The 21,968-nt window shown below is 40.2% G+C and overlaps 2 pseudogenes and 1 gene segment (V, D, J or C); all 3 read right to left on the bottom strand.

The window, feature by feature from the left end:
- Nucleotides 1-397: 397 nt before the first annotated feature.
- Nucleotides 398-894, bottom strand: LOC146313512 (Ig kappa-b4 chain C region pseudogene; annotated as a pseudogene).
- A 13,236-nt stretch (nucleotides 895-14,130) lies between these two features.
- On the bottom strand, nucleotides 14,131-16,054 carry LOC146313511 (Ig kappa-b4 chain C region-like). The segment is given in 2 exon segments: nucleotides 14,131-14,706; nucleotides 15,919-16,054. Coding segments are annotated over 2 exon segments (465 nt in total).
- Nucleotides 16,055-20,763: 4,709 nt separating this feature from the next.
- LOC146313510 (Ig kappa-b4 chain C region pseudogene) lies at nucleotides 20,764-21,274 on the bottom strand (annotated as a pseudogene).
- Between the last annotated feature and the right edge of the window lie 694 nt (nucleotides 21,275-21,968).

Here is a 21,968-nt window from a genome sequence, read left to right as displayed (position 1 = left end):
AAAGGCTCTGACAGAAAAATAAAGTTCTACTGGCTGATTGAAAACAAATGCAAACAAATATTTCGATATAAATTCATTATGAAAAATTCACTAGACAAAGATATATGTTTACTTCACTGTTCTTTCTTTTCATGACTAAAACTCTGACTGTGTTCATCAGAAAATCCATCTTCATCTCAGACATCTGTTCATTCACACCAAGAAAAAATAATCTTGTATGCTGATGACATCCTATTATAGATCATAAGATTGTCATATTCCCTTCTTGTAGTTATTGATCAGATCTTACAAATAATCCATGACACAAATTCTGGATTAAACAGAACTATTAAGACAGACACATCTCTTACTTTTACTGTGACAAAGATGAAAACAACTGATTCAATGAAGTGGATTTTATTATTTTGAATTCTTAAAATTACAATAAGCAAAGAAAATCTTTATCAATGAAACATGTATTTAGAGAGTTAGTGAAGGAAAGAAAGAGATCAACAGAGAGAGAGAGAGTTACAGAGAGCAGACAGAGAGCAGTATGAGAGTAAAACCAGCAGCAGAGTCCCAGTGAGTCAGGTCAGGACTGGGAACACTGGTCTCTCCTCAGTGTCTCTGAGAGTGGAGTCTGGGAGCCCTGGGTGGCCTCACAGGTCACAGAGCCCACCTTCCTCCACTGGTCTGCAGGGAGCCTCAGGGTGCTGCTCCAGCTGTAGCGGCCGTCCTTCTCCAGCACCCCGGGGCTCCTGCTCTCCTCCCAGCTGCTGCAGCCGCTGCTGCCATCCACCTTCCAGGACAGACTCCAGTCTGAGGGGAAGCCCTTGTTGGCCAGACACATGAGCGTGGCCTTCCCCTGCTGCAGCTCCTCACTGGAGGGGGGCAGCACCGTCAGGGTGGGACGAGCATCACCTAGGAGACACCAATCAGCTTAGATTTCCATAGAGAGTGACTTTGCATCAGCAGCACCATGCTCCAGTGCTCTGGGAGAGTTTATAGTCCTGAGAGTTGAAGACTGGACGACTGACAGCTGTCCTTCATGACAACAGAAGACACAGAAATCCTCCTCATCAAAAACATGACTTTGATCTGCGTCCTCATCTGGACTCTCCTCTGCTGCTGCTTCACAGGTAAAGTCCAGAGAATCAAACTCCTCTCCTCTATCAACATCCGTCCCTCTGAAATGAAGCCCACAAAACCGTGACGCTGCTTTATGTTTTTGTCTCTGTGTCCTCAGAGTCCAGAGGTCAGTATACAGTGACTCAGCCTGGAGCAGTGAGCTCTGCTGTGGGACGCTCCGTCTCCATCACATGTAGGACCAGTCAGAATGTTTATAGTGGGAACTATCTACACTGGTACCAACAGAGAGATGGAGAAAAACCTAAACTCCTCATTTACCGTGCTACCAATCGAGTATCAGGGATTCCAGCTCGTTTTACAGGCAGTGGATCAAACTCTGACTTCACTCTGACCATCAGTGGAGTCCAGACTGAAGATGCAGCAGTTTACTACTGTCAGAGTTTTCACTACCCCAACAGTCAGCGTGTGTTCACACAGTGAAAAACCGTTGTACAAAAACCTCCCTCAGTCAGACTGAACAGAAACTGAACTGACTGCTGCAGCTGGAAGCTACTGCAGAGACTGATACACTTCACTGAGGACACACACACACACACACACACACACACACACACACACACATACGCACACACAGACACACACACACACACACACACACACACACACACCATTACTCACACTTGAACCAAAACTTCAAACTTTGACTCTAAGAACAAATATTAACCCTCAGAATCCCTCGGAAATTCGATAAATGATCAAAATGTTATCACGTTCTACTGATGAAGATGAGAGTTGTCCTCACAAAGATGAAAGTAACAGAACACACACACATGCACTGACACACAGACACACTTCTTGCTGAATTTAATTACAAAAGTACATGGGAAAAATTTCACTAAATGTTTGCATAATTCATTTACTATATAAGTGAAAATCTGACTGCATTCATCAGCAAATCCAACAGTTTCTCAGAAAGCTGTTGATTGACATCAAAATAAATAACCTTCTTTGCCGATGACATCCCATTATACATCATAAAATTATCATCTTCCCTTCTTTAAGTTATAATAAAATTTCAGAATTAATCCATGATACAATTTCTGGATATCATGCAGCGATTATCACCAAAACATTTGTTATTTTTACAAAACATAATAAATAAAAACAACTGAAAATAACTGATCTGATGAACTGATTTTTATTGTATTGAAATAATTAAAATTCCAACAAGCTTTATCAATCAAGCATGTAATTGACCTTTCACTAAGCCCCGCCTCCTTAGTTACTGTTGCCAAGTTGACCAAGCTTTCCATTGTCGCACTGCATTTATGCAGTTTACAGTGATAACGGTGGCAGATTTAACATCAAAATTGTATTCAGACTAAAACCTGCAGCAGAGTCCCAGTGAGTCAGGTCTGGACTGGGAACACTGGTCTCTCCTCTGAACTATAAATCACTTTAAACTATTTCGTGGAACCATAAACACAAAATGAAAGAAATTAACTGTCATCAAATGTTATTCATGTGATTTTCAATCATCATCATCAAACTGTTCAAAAGATTTTGCACAGTTTCAAATCTCTGTTTTTCTTTTCACTTAGTTCAGTTTTGTTTGAATAAATTAATCTTAAGTGCATGAAAAACAGTTGTCACGAATGTGCAAAACATTAACGCAATTTCTACAATTTTATCATCAGATTTAAGGTTTTCTGCACTTCAACAATTTTTAAATTTCAGTTTCAAAGGAAACTGTAGCAAAAAGTTCTAGCAAATCTGTAGCAATCTGCTGTGTAAAAAAAACTCTATTTGAAGGACCCATCCATCCATCCATCTGTTACTGCAGCCCTGTTCTACTAGAAGGAATCTAAAGTCCTCTGATCAGGGTTCATTGGTTTGAAGCTCAATCTGATTGGATTTGGATACATTTAAGAGGCAGCATGAGAAGCATTTGTTTCTTCCCTTTAATTTGGTTTGCCTTCTTTCTAGCTTGTCTACACTTGAAGTCTGTAATGCTGTCTTTTATTGTGAAGTACTTTGTGATTTCTGCTCATGAAAGATGATATTCAAATAAACAAACTTCCTTACTTTCCATAGAGAGTGACTTTGCATCAGCAGCACCATGCTCCAGTGCTCTGGGAGAGTTTATAGTCCTGAGAGTTGAAGACTGGATGACTGACAGCTGTCCTTCATGACAACAGAAGACACAGAAATCCTCCTCATCAAAAACATGACTTTGATCTGCGTCCTCATCTGGACTCTCCTCTGCTGCTGCTTCACAGGTAAAGTCCAGAGAATCAAACTCCTCTCCTCTATCAACATCCGTCCCTCTGAAATGAAGCCCACAAAACCATGACGCTGCTTTATGTTTTTGTCTCTGTGTCCTCAGAGTCCAGAGGTCAGATCACAGTGACTCAGTCTGGAGCAGTGAGCTCTGCTGTGGGACGCTCCGTCTCCATCACATGTAGGACCAGTCAGGGGGTTTATGGTGGGAGCTACTTACACTGGTACCAACAGAGAGATGGAGAAACTCCTAAACTACTCATTTACGATGCAACCACTCGAGTATCAGGGATTCCAGCTCGTTTTACAGGCAGTGGATCAAACTCTGACTTCACTCTGACCATCAGTGGAGTCCAGACTGAAGATGCAGCAGTTTACTACTGTCAGAGTTTTCATTACATCAACAGTCAGGATGTGTTCACACAGTGAAAAACCGTCGTACAAAAACCTCCCTCAGTCAGACTGAACAGAAACTGAACTGACTGCTGCAGCTGGAAGCTACTGCAGAGACTGATACACTTCACTGAGGACACACACACACACACACACACACATTTAGTACACTAAAGTTGTCACCACTGTTGGCTGAACAACCAGTCAACAAGTATCAAAATAAGTTTAATGACAAAAAAGAATCTGGGTGGAAACCAAATGAATTTTTCATTATCCATCAATATCCCATTATAATTCCATGTTCTGATCAAAATCAGTCAGCCTGAGACAGTTGAGAAAAGTCTTGGTCCTGATCTTTGATCTCATACTGATCACAGTTTTCTCAACTATTTCCAGTTAAAAAAATAATGAAGACACAGATCAGCATCATGATCAAATCTCATCCAATAAAAACAAACATTTTCCTAAATGACACAAAATACGTTACGTAAACTTATAAAGCTCAATAACATTAAAAAGAAAAGACATAAATGGCCTGTAATGATCTCTCAGTCTTATTTTTTCAATTACCTCTAACAAATAGAAAATGTCATTCATTATGTTCTGGCCCTCTGTTAGTATTTTAAAAGTTTAAAGGAATAAAGCAGCTGCTACAAATAATTCAATTTGGTCGTATATATTCCTTTTATGGTATTTAATTGACCATCCACCCAACCGAAGCAGCTTTTTTAAAAAGTATTTTGTGAGTCTGATGGTTGCATTTAAAGTCTGTTACTCTTTTATTTGTCTTGTTGTCTTTTATTGTGAAGCACTTTGTGATGTCTGAGGGTTAATGGTGGGAACTATTTATCCTGGTACCAACAGAGAGATGGAGAAACTCCTAAACTGCTCATTCACTATATTAGCACTCGAGTATCAGGGATTCCAGCTCGTTTTACAGGCAGTGGATCAAACTCTGACTTCACTCTGACCATCAGTGGAGTCCAGACTGAAGATGCAGCAGTTTACTACTGTATGGGCGAATTCTATGTGAATAGTCAGTATCTGTTCACACAGTGAAAACCCGTCGTACAAAAACCTCCTCCAGCTGAAGAGGAACTGATTCGACTCATCAGTTGCACAGAAGTGAAAACACTATTGATTTAATAGAGTACAATTTAATTGATGATAGACAAAAGACACCCCAATATTCTCCCTTTAAGCAGTAAAACTTTTTGTCTGTGGAATATACTGTTTGGTTTACTTTTTTGTAGTTTCTATTGGTAATATAATTTTGCTGAAAGTCAGAACCACAACTAAACTGTTTTAGCTCCTTATACAGTACAGTCTAAGAGACACCTTAACACATAATCAATAAAAAAATCAAATTAATTCCAAATAGTTTTTCTTGTTTGCTTTTTAAGATCAAGAGATTTCATGTTGTCCAACTTGTCAATGAGCAGAAAATACTTCCAGCTCTTTACCAAACAAAACAAAATACAAACAAGTGAAATAAAATTAATTTCACTTTCATCAATTCTTCAGTAATATTTGTAGATATTATTGCAATCAACATGTTAAGTGTCTTATTGTCATTTTGAAAAAAAAAAAGACTAAAATATATAAAACAGCACAAGTCAGAACAAAATGTGGCCCTAAGAATTATTTCTTTTTAAAATGTTGACACAAATTTATAAAATGCTGCCAATCTGACCCTGAGACAAACAGAAGTCTGTTTGGATTAAATGGATCCACTGATTTAATTTAAAACAGAAACACGTGAGCAGTTCTATATGTAGAATATGTATTGACCAAGTTTTTTATTGTTTGAATACAATATCAATCTTATTCCAATTCCAATATTTTTTTAAATTCTGGTTTCTGAAAGCAGGAGTCACTCTGTTGTCCTCTCATACTGAGTCTTTTGGTAAAGTTTCAGTGTCTCATTTAAATATTATTTCACAGTTAAGATTCATGTTATATCACTTTATGCAGATGATACCCTGCTTTTTATTTACATTACTAAAAATCAGAATCATTTAGGTCTTTGTGAATTGTTACCAAGAATATTATAGAACTGTGGAAGTATATTCATCATTAAAGATTAATTTGTGACAAACTGACTTGTCACTTTCATTAATCTGACTAATATTCCTATTATATACAATATAAGGAAGTCAAAAGGCATGACACTTTTATAATACACATGATAACATGGAGCTCCTGCTCTCCTGCCAGCTGCTGCTGCTGCTGCATCAGGGTGGAGACGACTGGATCCACTTCTGCAGACAGATTAATAAAGTTTATATGAGAGAAACTAAACTCCACCCTCATGTATGTAGCAGAGGATGATTCTAGTTCCGTTAGTCTTCCTCACATTGGATAAAACTGGTCTGAAACATGTCACTTCCCTCTCTGAGCTCAGTAACCATGGCAACAGACAGGCATCACTGCTGAAACATGACAACAGACAAGTTTCAGTACTAAAGATAAAAAGTTCAACTGACACAAAGTTACTGAGTTTAAATTAAAATGTACAAATTACAAAAATAACTACAAAATGAAAACAGTTATCAACTTTAGTATGAACAGTTCAGCCAGATCTGGTAAATCAGAGAATCTTGTTTTGACAAATCTGGAACCAAGGCAACTGTTTTCAGTTGGGTGTAATCTGCTTTTCCAGTATTGACTGTACAGGTCAAAACACCAGTCACAACCAAGTTATCATCTATTCTTTGAACATCATCCTGGGCTGGACCACCTGTGATCAGAACCAGCACCTGCCTCTCTGCCTCCTTCATGACCCATTTGATGTCTGGAACATGTTGACAAGGACATAAATCATTTCAGCTCCTGTATTCAAACCTGAGCCTCCAGTGAGCTTCAGTTAAGAGATTTTATTCACAGCATCTTTTCTTCTGCAGGAGGTGTTGAGATAAAATTCAACTCTCTGATGGTCAACAAACTGCAGGAGGAGAAACCTGGACCCTGTCAGGACAGACATCCAGGAAGACTAAGACACTAAGAGAAAAAACAAATGCAAAGAAATGAATCCAAGTCCCTGTTGGAGTCAGTCAAAGCATTTCCATAGAGAGTGACTTTGCATCAGCAGCACCATGCTCCAGTGCTCTGGGAGAGTTTATAGTCCTGAGAGTTGAAGACTGGATGACTGACAGCTGTCCTTCATGACAACAGAAGACACAGAAATCCTCCTCATCAAAAACATGACTTTGATCTGCGTCCTCATCTGGACTCTCCTCTGCTGCTGCTTCACAGGTAAAGTCCAGAGAATCAAACTCCTCTCCTCTATCAACATCCGTCCCTCTGAAATGAAGCCCACAAAACCATGACGCTGCTTTATGTTTTTGTCTCTGTGTCCTCAGAGTCCAGAGGTCAGGTCACAGTGACTCAGTCTGGAGCAGTGAGCTCTGCTGTGGGAGGCTCCGTCTCCATCACATGTAGGACCAGTCAGAATGTTCATGTTTGGAACAACTACCACCTTTTAGCCTGGTACCAACAGAGAGATGGAGAAACTCCAAAGCTGCTCATTTACGCTGCTAGCACTCGAGTATCAGGGATTCCAGCTCGTTTTACAGGCAGTGGATCAAACTCTGACTTCACTCTGACCATCAGTGGAGTCCAGACTGAAGATGCAGCAGTTTACTACTGTCAGAGTTTTCATGTCATCAACAGTCAGAATGTGTTCACACAGTGAAAAACCGTCGTACAAAAACCTCCCTCAGTCAGACTGAACAGAAACTGAACTGACTGCTGCAGCTGGAAGCTACTGCAGAGACTGATACACTTCACTGAGGACACACACACACACACACACACACACACAGAGAGAGAGAGAGAGAGAGAAACCAGAGAATATTTAGACTTGAATATTTGTCAAAGTAAACACATTACAGATGCAAAACAACATATTTAATTACTACTTTTATTATGTCAGTTTATATAAGTGATGACACACAGTGTTGGACTCTTCAAACACACTGATACACTTCAGTGAAGATAAAGACACATTCAAACAAATCATCTTTGATAAAATCAAATCAGCTGTTTCATTACAGCTCCTCACCATCAGTTCATATCCCTTTGTAATCCCATATTCCTATTGGATTCTCCAAATAATCAAATACCTGCACAGTGCATGAGAAAAGTGTTTGTCATGACCTTTGAACTCTGCCTCCACCTTGTTCTCATTCATCTAATACAGAAAGAAAAACCTCATTCAAAACAAAAAGATTTATTTTGTCTCAGACTGACTTTGTTATCCAGAGCAGAAACAATGGTGCTGCAGACATGATTTGTTCTTGCAGACGCTGATTTTTTTGGGAGGATATTATAACTTTTATGTCATTATTACAAGAAGAAGAGAACATAAGGAGAGCAGATGAACATGTCACAGCATGGAGAATAACAATGGCAAAAGCAGGAACTACAATATGTATCAGCATGTAGTGGTGTGTGTACAGTCTGAGTAAAGCTGCTACATGGAGGTAAATGTTGTAAAAGTTGTACTTGAGTTACAGGATGATCCTCTGACTTTCCACTGAGATATTGCAAAAAGATGGAGGTAAAAATACAGTGACACTCAGAGGCATAAATCAGATTTTATTGACAGTAATTGTGTCTATAACCTTGACATTTCTTTTTTAAAATGTCCCCTGATGTTATTAAAAAATACTGCAGATCTGACCCTGTGACAAACCCACTGTCTGTAGATTTAATGGATCTACTAATTATTAAGACAGAAACATATGACACAAGTTATTTCTGTAATTATATACATGTATTTCAATCAGGAGAGACTAAGAATAAAGAAAATGGTTTATTGGCACGTGCATGAGATATGAAACATGAAGAGTCTTTGGCGGTTAGACCCCATTGAGGTGAAACAATATGCACATGTATAACTGGGGGTGATGAAGCTGTAGTGAAGAGAAACCCCCGGGGTCTAGACACTGGTGGTGGTGGTGATGAGGTGCAAAGCAGAGACTGATGAGGTGAGTGGCTTTGGACTCCTGTTGCCTGGACCTGAAGACTGGAGGAGAGGACGTCGGGGAGGATCGATGTGAACATCTTCTGTTACTTGGGTCCAATAACTGGAGGAGAGAGGGGTGGAGGAAGGTCACACGACTGACTGAATGACAACTGATGGAGCAAAGACAGAGGCGATTTAAAGTTTGGCAGCAGCAAATTGACTGGCTACCACGACCGTGGCAAAATCTGATTGGATAGTAAAGACGAAGGTGAACACCCACACAGCTGATTAGAGGGAATAGGAAGAGAGAGACGGAGTAAAGCAAAGTTATGAATGAAGGCAGCGTAATAGAAGGTCTTCCTGATTGAACTCACGCTGAGATTCATGACACTAAAGACATGATTCTGTGTTTCCTTTTTCTACATATTGAGACTCTGTTGTCATCACTTTTATTGGGCCTCTTATGTAAAACATAGACACTCAAACTGTGGTGCGAGAACCACTGGTGGAACACAAGCTGCTTCTAGTGATGCGTGGAGGAATGTTAGAAATATCTTTCAGAAAATAAATTAATTAATGTCAAAATATTTCATACAATCAAAAAAACTGCAAAAGTGGAAATGAAAATACATAAAATATGAAATCCCTGATAAGTACTTTAAAATTATTTTTGTCTTTCCTGTACTTTTATTTCCATGTATGTCTGCTGTGTAGCTGCGGTCATGCATGTAGGTGCATACTGTGCTACAAACAAATAACAAGTCTCTGTTGGAGTCAGTCAGAACATTTCCATAGAGAGTGACTTTGCATCAGCAGCACCATGCTCCAGTGCTCTGGGAGAGTTTATAGTCCTGAGAGTTGAAGACTGGATGACTGACAGCTGTCCTTCATGACAACAGAAGACACAGAAATCCTCCTCATCAAAAACATGACTTTGATCTGCGTCCTCATCTGGACTCTCCTCTGCTGCTGCTTCACAGGTAAAGTCCAGAGAATCAAACTCCTCTCCTCTATCAACATCCGTCCCTCTGAAATGAAGCCCACAAAACCATGACGCTGCTTTATGTTTTTGTCTCTGTGTCCTCAGAGTCCAGAGGTCAGGTCACAGTGACTCAGTCTGGAGCAGTGAGCTCTGCTGTGGGACGCTCCGTCTCCATCACATGTAGGACCAGTCAGGATGTCACTTTTTATAACAATAACCACTATTTAGCCTGGTACCAACAGAGAGATGGAGAACCTTCCAAACTGCTTATTAAGTTGACTAATCAGCGAGAATCAGGGATTCCAGATCGTTTTACAGGCAGTGGATCAAACTCTGACTTCACTCTGACCATCAGTGGAGTCCAGACTGAAGATGCAGCAGTTTACTACTGTCAGAGTGAACACTGGATCAACAGTCAGTGGGTGGCCACACAGTGAAAAACCGTCATACAAAAACCTCCCTCAGTCAGACTGAACAGAAACTGAACTGACTGCTGCAGCTGGAAGCTACTGCAGAGACTGATACACTTCACTGAGGACACACACACACACACACACACACACACACACACACACAGACACACACCTGACTGGTTAGATGACTGCTGTTCTTCTCCACTATTTGTAAAAGCACATTTACTGATATAGAAAAATAATTTTGATATATGGAATATGATAAAAATAAATAACATAACACTTGTATTATCAGACTTGATTAGAACACAATTAAAAAAGATACAATAAAATGATCCACAAACAGCAATGTAACCTTTAATTTTAAACCTGTATTGATGTAAAACCAATGAGAAAGGACAGATGTGAAGGACACCATGTTGCATAAACTCAGCTTCTGTAAAAATAACCTCGTTTCATTTTTTAACACAAACTCCTGTCAGCTTTAAGATCCCATAACTAAACAGTGACCCTGTTAGGCTGCATTGACAGAGCTGTCAGATATGACATGTACTTAATCCATTCATGTAGGAAACCACAACTGAACAGACACTGATAGGCTGCCCTGATGTCGACATAATCCGTCTTTTTTTTTTTTTAAATCATCAGACAAATGTCATGAAATTCTACTGATGTGACCATGAGAGAAACCCAGTCACTGTGGATTTAAGTTCCAGTGTGTAAGATTCAGGGTGATCTATTGGCAGACTACTGCAGAAACCAGATGTCAGCTGATACATCATTTCTTCCTAAAATAATCCTCTGACATTAATGTCACTGAGAAAAACTGAGAACTGAGAAATGAAACCGATCTACTGTTTCATTTAAGACAGCAGTCATTCTGATAAAAATGTGTCTGGACACCACTGGTTTGATGAAATAGTCTTTATTGTTTTAACAAGCAGAGAATATCAGCAATACAGCCAGTAACACAATTTACACTTTAAAATCATCGTGAAACAGGAGGAGAGATAGAAAGGACTATTACTTTATGCAGATGACACCCTGATTTCTGTTAATAACCCTGTAAATCATTGTTATATTTAGATTTTTAAACTTCAGACAATGAGAATAATTTCTAGGTATAAATTCTTCTTCTTCAGGGACAGATGTTAGTAATAACAGATAGCTTTATGATCACCATGGAAACAGTGAATACGTCTAATTGTCATGTCCAAGAAGTCAGGATAAGTTATGTTTAGTTTTTGTCTTGTGTCTATGTTGTCTCGTGCCTTCCTGTTTTATTTTGACACCTAACTCTCCTCTCGTTTCAGGTAACTTGCTCCTTCCCCCTTGTGTGATCCCACTGGTCTAATTGTCTGCCCTGCCCTGATTGTTTCCACCTGTTTCCCATTACCTCATGTGTGTGGGTATATAGTCTGTGTTTCCCTTTGTCCTGTGCCAGTTCGTCTTGTCTTGTGTGCCAGAGAACCCACGCCTGTTTACTCCACAACTCATGTCAATTCAGGTTTCGTATTCTTTGATACTTTGTTTTGCCCTAGATTTGCCTTATGTTATTTTGATACTTTGTCTTGTTATTTTCCTCAGCCTTAGCTTTTTTCCTCGAAAGAGTGATTTTGATTTCTTCTGTGTTTATAGTATTTTTTCCTCATCAGAGTGTTTTTTGTTAGTTTGAGATCTTCCTCGATTTAGTGATTTTCCTTTGATACTTTGTTATTAAAAGATTGTATATTTGACCTCGTCTCCAGAGTCGTGCATTTGGGTTCAGTCCTAGTTCGGTTGTGACACTAATAAAGTATATTGTTACTGGAGTTTTATAGACATAGATATAGATAAAACTGGAACAATTACAAACTAGAACTGCAAGCAGTTATGAACGGGGGCCAAGCCTCCCCGCGCGAGCCGGTCCCCGCGGCCCTCGGAACCCACCGCCGCGGGCTCCGAGGGACGCGGGGCTCGGGGCGATCGCGGGGACGCGCGCCGTCGTCCGAGCTGCGGTTTTCATGACCAATCATTAGGTAACTTTGCGGTCGGCCTCAGGAGGGAACCCACATCATGCACAGCGAATTTAGTAGGAATCTGAGCAACGTTTGGGAAACCTGATGTTTTTGGGTTTGTAGCGCCCCCTATTGGCCGATCTGCACCAAATTTGGCACAGCAGCTGTGGATGACCTCTGGAACGAGCGTCTTAAGTTTGAAGTCAAAAGACTTTAGTTTGACCTAAATATGACACAACATGCGTTTTTTGAGCTAGCCAAAAAATCGTTCGGTTATAATTAGCGCATTTTTTGGTGTGCAACAATTCTTTTGATAACTTTTCGTCAGACACGTCTAGACATCGTATGTGCAAAGTTTGGCGCAGATGGCGCTTAAACTGTAGGAGGAGTTTGAAAAAGTAGGTTTTGGACATGTGGCGACTTAGCGACGGCAATTTTCGGCAAAAGTGGGCGGGGCCTACGTCAGAAAATCCAGTGCTTTTCCGGGAACACGGCAATATGAGATTTTTGTACGTGTCATTTAAAATGTGGAAGTTATAGGCAAAAATGCATTATAGCGCCACCTTGTTGGGTTTGTAGCGCCCCCTATTGGCCGATCCGCACCAAATTTGGCACAGAGTCTGTGGATGACCTCTGGAACGAGCGTGTTAAGTTTGAAGTCAAAAGACTTTAGTTTGACCGAAATATGACACAACATGCGTTTTTTGAGCTAGCCAAAAAATCGTTCGGTTATAATTAGCGAATTTTTTGTCGTTCAACGATTCCTTTGATAACTTTAGATCAGACACGTCTAGACATCGTGTGTGCAAAGTTTGGCTCACATGGCGCTTAAACTGTAGGAGGAGTTCGAAAAAGTAGGTTTCGGACATGTGGCGACTTAGCGATGGGAATTTTCGGCGAAAGTGGGCGGGGCCTACGTCAGAAAATCCAGCGCTATTGAGGGAATACGGCAGTATAAGAATTTTCAAGGTGTCATTTAAAATGTGGAAGTTATAGGCAAAAATGCGTTATAGCGCCCCCTAGTGGAGCACAAACGCGATTTTCGGTAGGCGGGGTCTGAGTCCTATTCTACATGTACCCATAAAATTTCAAAACCCTAAGTATTATACTTTGGCAGAAATTAATTTTTTTTGTTTATCTTGTAATAAGCCCCGCCCACATTGACCTGTCATGACCCCCTTGAAGATATGGCCTCAGGACCAGCCCTACGTCGTACGGACCAAATTTCGTAGAAATCGGTGCAGCCGTTCTAGAGATATAAACTTCTCATATCTCTAGCGCCCCCTATGGGCCAACATTCGCCAAATTCAGCTCATAGGCTCCCAGTCTCATGCCAACCAAGGATCTCTGATTTGGTGTCGATAGCATTTACTTTGACCGAGATATGCAACATTTTCCATTTTTATGGCTAGCTACGGAAATTTGTTCGTTAATAATTCGCGGAATTTTCAACCCAAAAAAAATCTTTTGATAACTTTAGGTCATGAGCACCAGAAGAGTGTCTGGGCCAATTTTCGTGCAGATCGAACAAAATCCCTAGGAGGAGTTCGAAAAAGCAGGTTTTCCAGTTTTCGCGATTTTTCGGGTAAAGACGTCCAGGCGGAAGTGGGCGTGGCCAATTGCAAAGTGACTCAGCTCTATTCAAGGAATGTGGGGATATAAGGTTTTTGAATGTGCGACATACGGTGTGGGAGTTATAGGCCAAAACGCGTTGTCCTTGGTTATAGCGCCCCCTGCAGGCGGACGTGTGCAGTTCTTTGCGTCTGAGGTCCCTGCGGGGGTCTGGGCCAACCCTCAAATTTTCATCGTCCAAACTTGTACGGTTTAGGCTGCAGCATGACTTTTATCAACGGAAGAATAAAAATAGAAAAGATGAATAATAATAAAAATCTGAACAATTACAATAGGGTTCCCAGCACCGCTGGTACTGGGAAACGCGTATGCTTGCATCCGCGTTCCCCAGTCCCCGCGGGCTTGGCCCCCTAAATAAGATCCACAGTTTTACAATCATTAACTAGTAATCTGGGAACCAGACTTTTTATGGCTGAGATTTCAGCATTGATCTAATTAATATATAAGTCAAAGAAATAAAGTCAAAAGACATGTGGCTTTTATGATACACATGATAAAATATTTATTGTTTTAAATGTTGAAACCATCAACACAAGCAAGAAAATTTTAAAGTTGAAACATGTCAAGAGAAAGAGAACAAGACAGAGAGCAGACAGAGAGCAGTATGAGAGTAAAACCAGCAGCAGAGTCCCAGTGAGTCAGGTCAGGACTGGGAACACTGGTCTCTCCTCAGTGTCTCTGAGAGTGGAGTCTGGGAGCCCTGGGTGGCCTCACAGGTCACAGAGCCCACCTTGCTCCACTGGTCTGCAGGGAGCCTCAGGGTGCTGCTCCAGCTGTAGCGGCCGTCCTTCTCCAGCACCCCGGGGCTCCTGCTCTCCTCCCAGCTGCTGCTGCTGCTGCTGCCGTCCACCTTCCAGGACAGACTCCAGTCTGAGGGGAAGCCCTTGTTGGCCAGACACATGAGAGTGGCCTTCCCCTGCTGCAGCTCCTCACTGGAGGGGGGCAGCACCGTCAGGGTGGGACGAGCATCACCTAGGAGACACCAATCAGCTTAGAGGACAGGGACCACACAGCTGTCAATCAACCAGCAGACACTTGGACACCTTTACTGTGTGAGAGTTGATTTTCTCCTTTAAGGAGTTTCTGTCAGATGTTTTTTCTGCTCCACCAGTCACTCACTCACACATTGTTTCACTTCCCTTTAAGAAGCCTCTCATGCATATCAGCACAGAGAGAATCATCATACAGAATGAGATGAAATATATCAAACTACACTGACAAGAAAATATACAAAACTTTGTTCTGAAAATCAGCAAAAGTCTCAACTATACATTACTTTAATGTATTTAGTGGAACCATAAAAGATGCAAGAAAATTCACAGACTGATTAAATTTTCATGATCTGGATTTAAATCATCATCAACAAACTGTTCAAAAGATTTTTTTAAAATTTGAAACAATAAATGACACAATGAACAGATGTTACACGTTTCGAATTAACAAATTTTAACTTCACTCGGTTCAGTTTTCTTTGAAGAATTTAATCTTACTTCCTTTGAAAACAGTTATTACTGACACAGAAAATTAAAAACTAATCATGGTGAACATTTTTCCAGTAAGATTAAAGTTTTATCTATCCTTTAGTTAAGGTTGTTAAAACTTCAGTATGACAGGAATGTCTAAAGAAATATAAACTGAAATAAAACTGCTCTGAGTTCAACTCAATGATAAAGGAGGAGAAATACGAGTATCAATGAAAAACATGTTAGAATAAAAGAAGATATATTTATCTTAATAAAACATCCAAAATACTAATTCAAAATATAAATTTAACATAATTTTCTGTAATATTTGTTCAGAAACTTACTTCCAACATCCAGTCTGGTTCCTCCACCAAAAGTCCACCACAGTGATACAAACTCATTGAGCCGCCGTACAAAAACCTCTGACTGTAGAGAGACACGGCTCTCTGACTTTGACACACTGAAATAAACCTAACAGCCCTCAAGATGAAGCCTCATGATTAAGGTTTGAAATTTACTGTGTAGCTGAATATTTTATATTTATTGCAATTTATTTTTTAACTTTCTATTGTTGAAGCAAACTTAGGCAGTGCAAAATATGATTGGAAAATATACATTTTTTATGGAAAAGTAACTATTTTTCAAAACATATTGAATTACAAGTTGATAAAAAGAAAAAGTAACTCCTAAAATTAACGAAAATGGTAAAAATTTGACTTACTTCCAATATCCAGTCTGGTTCCTCCACCGAACGTGTACCACAGTGATACAAACTCATTGAGCCGCCGTACAAAAACCTCTGACTGTAGAGAGACACGGCTCTCTGACTTTGACACAAACAAACTCAACAAAAACATCCCCAGATTACCCAGTTTATGATGAGTAATAACTGGTTAAAGTGTGAAAAACCAGTTCAGAATTATTCATTATGTAATGAACCATTTTTCTATTTAAATGTTAAACATCTACAAACAATATCAGTTTCTCTTTCAGTCAACAAAAATGAAAGAAAATATTAAAAAGAAAAACTCACCAATAAATCCTGACAAATATAAATAATTATTATAAACATGTTTATTGTTGATCATGATGAATAAAACAGTATTTTTTATCCCACTGTGACGTTGGTCTCGTAGTGAATTAGGTGGAATTCATAAAATATTCTGGATGAAAAATTGTTCATCAAACTCAAACAAAGTCACATAAAAATGAACACTGACACATTTCTAATCAATAGACTGATAAAGTGATTGATCCATTGATAAACATCATCCTGAGAGTAATCCAAGTCCCTGTTGGAGTCAGTCAGAGCATTTCCATAGAGAGTGACTTTGCATCAGCAGCACCATGCTCCAGTGCTCTGGGAGAGTTTATAGTCCTGAGAGTTGAAGACTGGATGACTGACAGCTGTCCTTCATGACAACAGAAGACACAGAAATCCTCCTCATCAAAAACATGACTTTGATCTGCGTCCTGATCTGGACTCTCCTCTGCTGCTGCTTCACAGGTAAAGTCCAGAGAATCAAACTCCTCTCCTCTATCAACATCCGTCCCTCTGAAATGAAGCCCACAAAACCATGACGCTGCTTTATGTTTTTGTCTCTGTGTCCTCAGAGTCCAGAGGTCAGGTCACAGTGACTCAGTCTGGAGTAGTGAGCTCTGCTGTGGGACGCTCCGTCTCCATCACATGTAGGACCAGTCAGGATGTTAATTTTTTCAACAACCAATACCTTTTAGCTTGGTACCAACAGAGAGATGGAGAAACTCCTAAACTGCTCATTTACCATGCTAGCACTCGAGTATCAGGGATTCCAGCTCGTTTTACAGGCAGTGGCTCGAACTCTGACTTCACTCTGACCATCAGTGGAGTCCAGACTGAAAATGCAGCAGTTTACTACTGTCAGAGTTATCATTGGATCAGTCAGGTTGTGTTCACACAGTGAAAAACCGTCGTACAAAAACCTCCCTCAGTCAGATTGAACAGAAAGTGAACTGACTGCTGCAGCTGGAAGCTACTGCAGAGACTGATACACTTCACTGAGGACACACACACACACACACACACACACACACACACACACACACACACACACACAGACACACACACACACACACCTATTCATTTTAACAGATTGTTATAACTTCTGATCTGACTCTTCAAATAATGTAGAGGAGCAAACCTGGGACAGTTAGTCAGAAAAGTCTCAGTCGTGACCTTTGACCTCAGCCTCATACTGGATCACTGCTGTTTCACATTCACCGATCAGACATTTTGACCACCTGCTTAATATTGTGTTGGTCCCTCTTTTGCTGCCAAAACAGCCCTGACCATTAAGGCATGGACTCCACTAGACCCCTGAGGGTGTGTGTGTGTTATCATCTCTTTCATTGAGCTTGTTATTGAAAACATTCCTGCGGTTAAAATCTCAGATCACAGTCGTGTGGTTTCACTTCATGCTGATGATATCCTGCTGTTTGTTTATAATCACAGCGATACATTTTTGTGATATTCTTACATTTATTCAGAGATATAAAACTAACCTTAATCTTTAGTTACAAATAAAGTTTGTACAACATATGGACCTTCATGAAGAGCAGACTGCAGTGATATGAGGGAAATGGGTGATTCTCTTTCAAAATGCTTCAATTATTATAGATGTTGAAGTTAACATACCTCATATAACGTTACAAATCATAAGTTAATGTATGTAACATGACTTCCGCAAGTCATGGAACTTGGTTTCAGACACGAAGACCAGTCTCCTGTGTGAAAGTCCTGTATTGATTGACCCATCCATCCATCCATCCCACCTCAAGTGGTTAAAATCGACGCTACCAAGATTTTAAACCAAATCTTACAAAAGTTGTCATGTAACATGAGTTTCGTTTTCTTTACATTCCCATCAGTTCAAAATCCACTTCCAGATTCTGATGATCTGTTACTGCAGCCCTGTTCTACCAGAAGGAATCTCAGGTCCTCTGATGTGGACTTGTTCCTTCACACATCAGGCTCAAGACAAAAAATAGAGACTGTGTTTGAGGTCATAGCTCCTAAATGTTGGAGCTCTTTCTGATTGGACTTGAGGATCTTTAAAAGGCAGCTCTTCTGCTTAATTTATTTTGCCTCATATTTGTAGCTTGATGTCTGCACTTTGAGTCAGTAACACTGTCTTTTAATTGCTTTATTACCTGTTATTGTGAAGCACTTTGTGATTTCTGCTCATGAAAGATGATATTCAAATAAACAAACTTCCTTACTTTCCATAGAGAGTGACTTTGCATCAGCAGCACCATGCTCCAGTGCTCTGGGAGAGTTTATAGTCCTGAGAGTTGAAGACTGGATGACTGACAGCTGTCCTCCATGACAACAGAAGACACAGAAATCCTCCTCATCAAAAACATGACTTTGATCTGCGTCCTCATCTGGACTCTCCTCTGCTGCTGCTTCACAGGTAAAGTCCAGAGAATCAAACTCCTCTCCTCTATCAACATCCGTCCCTCTGAAATGAAGCCCACAAAACCATGACGCTGCTTTATGTTTTTGTCTCTGTGTCCTCAGAGTCCAGAGGTCAGATCACAGTGACTCAGTCTGGAGCAGTGAGCTCTGCTGTGGGATGCTCCGTCTCCATCACATGTAGGACCAGTCAGGATATTTACAATTCTAAGTCTTTAACCTGGTTCCAACAAAGAGATGGAGAAACTCTTAAACTGCTTATTTACTCCATTAGCACTCGAGCATCAGGGATTCCAGATCGTTTTACAGGCAGTGGATCAAACTCTGACTTCACTCTGACCATCAGTGGAGTCCAGACTGAAGATGCAGCAGTTTACTACTGTCTGAGTTGTCACTGGATCAACAGTCAGTGGCTGTTCACACAGTAAAAAACCGTCGTACAAAAACCTCCTTCAGTCAGACTGAACAGAAACTGAACTGACTGCTGCAGCTGGAAGCTACTGCAGAGACTGATACACTTCACTGATGACACACACACACACACACACACCTCGCTCCCAGTGATGTTTATGTCGTTATCAGAGGTTGATCACAAATGTCCTCACTTGTCCACACAGTGCAGACGTCAACCTGCTGTACATGTGTGGAACATGTCCTCCAACTGAACTCCAGACAGAAGCATAAACAGAACTAATAGATGTCCATGATACACACAGTCAAGTCTGTATGCAGCGCAGTTTGTCAGTGTCTTTCAGCATTGTTTCCAAATATCAGTCCAAAGATAACTAATCCTAAACACCTTCAGGCGTACAGGCCTCTCACAGCCACAGAGCAACACAAAGGGTTGAAGGACAGTTGAAAAGATCAGTGTCTGTGATCTTCCCTGTATACAGGACATTTACAGACGTCACTTCATTTAAAAGGCCCACAGAATCATCAAGGAGCCCAGACACCCCAATAATGGACTTTTTCAGCTGCTGCCTTGTTGCAGGCGTTATCACAGCCTCAGAACCAGGACCAACAGGCTCTGTGACTCTTTCTGTCATCAAGCAGTTAGACTCATGAACACTACCTAACAATAACCTGACATTACCTGGATTAGACACTGAAGCTACACTGATATTGTTTTTACTCACTTTTATTACTGCTGAAAGTTCTTAGTATATTTATACTGAATAGTGAATTTGATGATGCACTTTATAAAGCTTGATGGTGCAGTTTGTTCTATGGAACCGAGCTCTTCATCTTAAGGACCGTCTACAAACATCTGGAGGAGTCTATGGTCCATGTCTCGCTTTAGTTTGCTGACTTTTCTTTGACCAACACGCAGTGACTGGCTGTTTATCTGAAACTGTAGAAATATGCACTGACTGAACTCAGCGGTGTGTCTTATCCCTGTAACTGTTTAGCATTGACACTGACAGCTGCAGAAGGTGTGAGGACGGTCTGTACCTTGTCATATGTCAGGGGACACTGCTGTCTCTCCTTCAGGGTTCAGAACAGGACCATATCTGACACCCTCTGTCTTACAAGTGTCATGTTGTTTTGTTGTCAGGACTTTGTGTACTTTTTTCAACTGTTCATTTATTTATTTGCATATTTATTATCAGTAAACATCTACATTTTTAATCTTATAATGTTGGTATGTTTTAGTTGTTATTATCAGTGTTTTTCTTTCTTCCTGTGTACTGTGTGTATATCTTTGATCTGGTTGCTGAGCTGCTGAATAAAAAAAGGCTCTGACAGAAAAATAAAGTTCTACTGGCTGATTGAAAACAAATGCAAACAAATATTTCAATATAAATTCATTATGAAAAATTCACTAAACAAAGATATATGTTTACTTCACTGTTCTTTCCTTTCATGACTAAAACTCTGACTGTGTTCATCAGAAAATCCATCTTCATCTCAGACATCTGTTCATTCACACCAACAAAAAATAATCTTGTATGCAGATGACATCCTATTATAGATCATAAGATTGTCATATTCCCTTCTTGTAGTTATTGATCAGATCTTACAAATAAGCCATGACACAATTTCTGGATTTAACAGAACTATTAAGACAGACACATCTCTTACTTTTACTATAACAAAGATGAAAACAACTGATTCAATGAACTGGACTTTATTATTTTGAATTCTTAAAATTACAATAAGCAAAGAAAATCTTTATCAATGAAACATGTATTTAGAGAGTTAGTGAAGGAAAGAAAGAGATCAACAGAGAGAGACAGAGTTACAGAGAGCAGACAGAGAGCGGTATGAGAGTAAAACCAGCAGCAGAGTCCCAGTGAGTCAGGTCAGGACTGGGAACACTGGTCTCTCCTCAGTGTCTCTGAGAGTGGAGTCTGGGAGCCCTGGGTGGCCTCACAGGTCACAGAGCCCACCTTCCTCCACTGGTCTGCAGGGAGCCTCAGGGTGCTGCTCCAGCTGTAGCGGCCGTCCTTCTCCAGCACAACGCGGCTCCTGCTCTCCTCCCAGCTGATGCTGCTGCTGCCGTCCACCTTCCAGGACAGACTCCAGTCTGAGGGGAAGCCCTTGTTGGCCAGACACATGAGCGTGGCCTTCCCCTGCTGCAGCTCCTCACTGGAGGGGGGCAGCACCGTCAGGGTGGGACGAGCATCACCTAGGAGACACCAATCAGCTTAGAGGACAGGGACCACACAGCTGTCAATCAACCAGCAGACACTTGGACACCTTTACTGTGTGAGAGTTGATTTTCTCCTTTAAGGAGTTTCTGTCAGATGTTTTTTCTGCTCCACCAGTCACTCACTCACACATTGTTTCACTTCCCTTTAAGAAGCCTCTCATGCATATCAGCACAGAGAGAATCATCATACAGAATGAGATGAAATATATCAAACTACACTGACAAGAAAATATACAAAACTTTGGACTGAAAATCAGCAAAAATCTCAACTATACATTACTTTAATGTATTTAGTGGAACCATAAAAGATGCAAGAAAATTCACAGACTCTGATTAAATTTTCATGATCTGGATTTAAATCATCATCAACAAACTGTTCAAAAGATTTTTTTTAAATTTGAAACAATAAATGACACAATGAACAGATGTTACACATTTCAAATTAACAAATTTTAACTTCACTCGGTTCAGTTTTCTTTGAAGAATTTAATCTTACTTCCTTTGAAAACAGTTATTACTGACACAGAAAATTAAAAACTAATCATGGTGAACATTTTTCCAGTAAGATTAAAGTTTTATCTATCCTTTAGTTAAGGTTGTTAAAACTTCAGTATGACAGGAATGTCTAAAGAAATATAAACTGAAATAAAACTGCTCTGAGTTC

Source organism: Lutjanus erythropterus, chromosome 16, assembly GCF_056507025.1.
Source record: "Lutjanus erythropterus isolate fLutEry1 chromosome 16, fLutEry1.hap2, whole genome shotgun sequence".
Lineage (NCBI taxonomy): Eukaryota > Metazoa > Chordata > Actinopteri > Lutjaniformes > Lutjanidae > Lutjanus > Lutjanus erythropterus.
The sequence above is the reverse complement of the archived record's forward strand: the minus strand, read 5'-3'. Positions and strand labels throughout refer to the sequence as shown.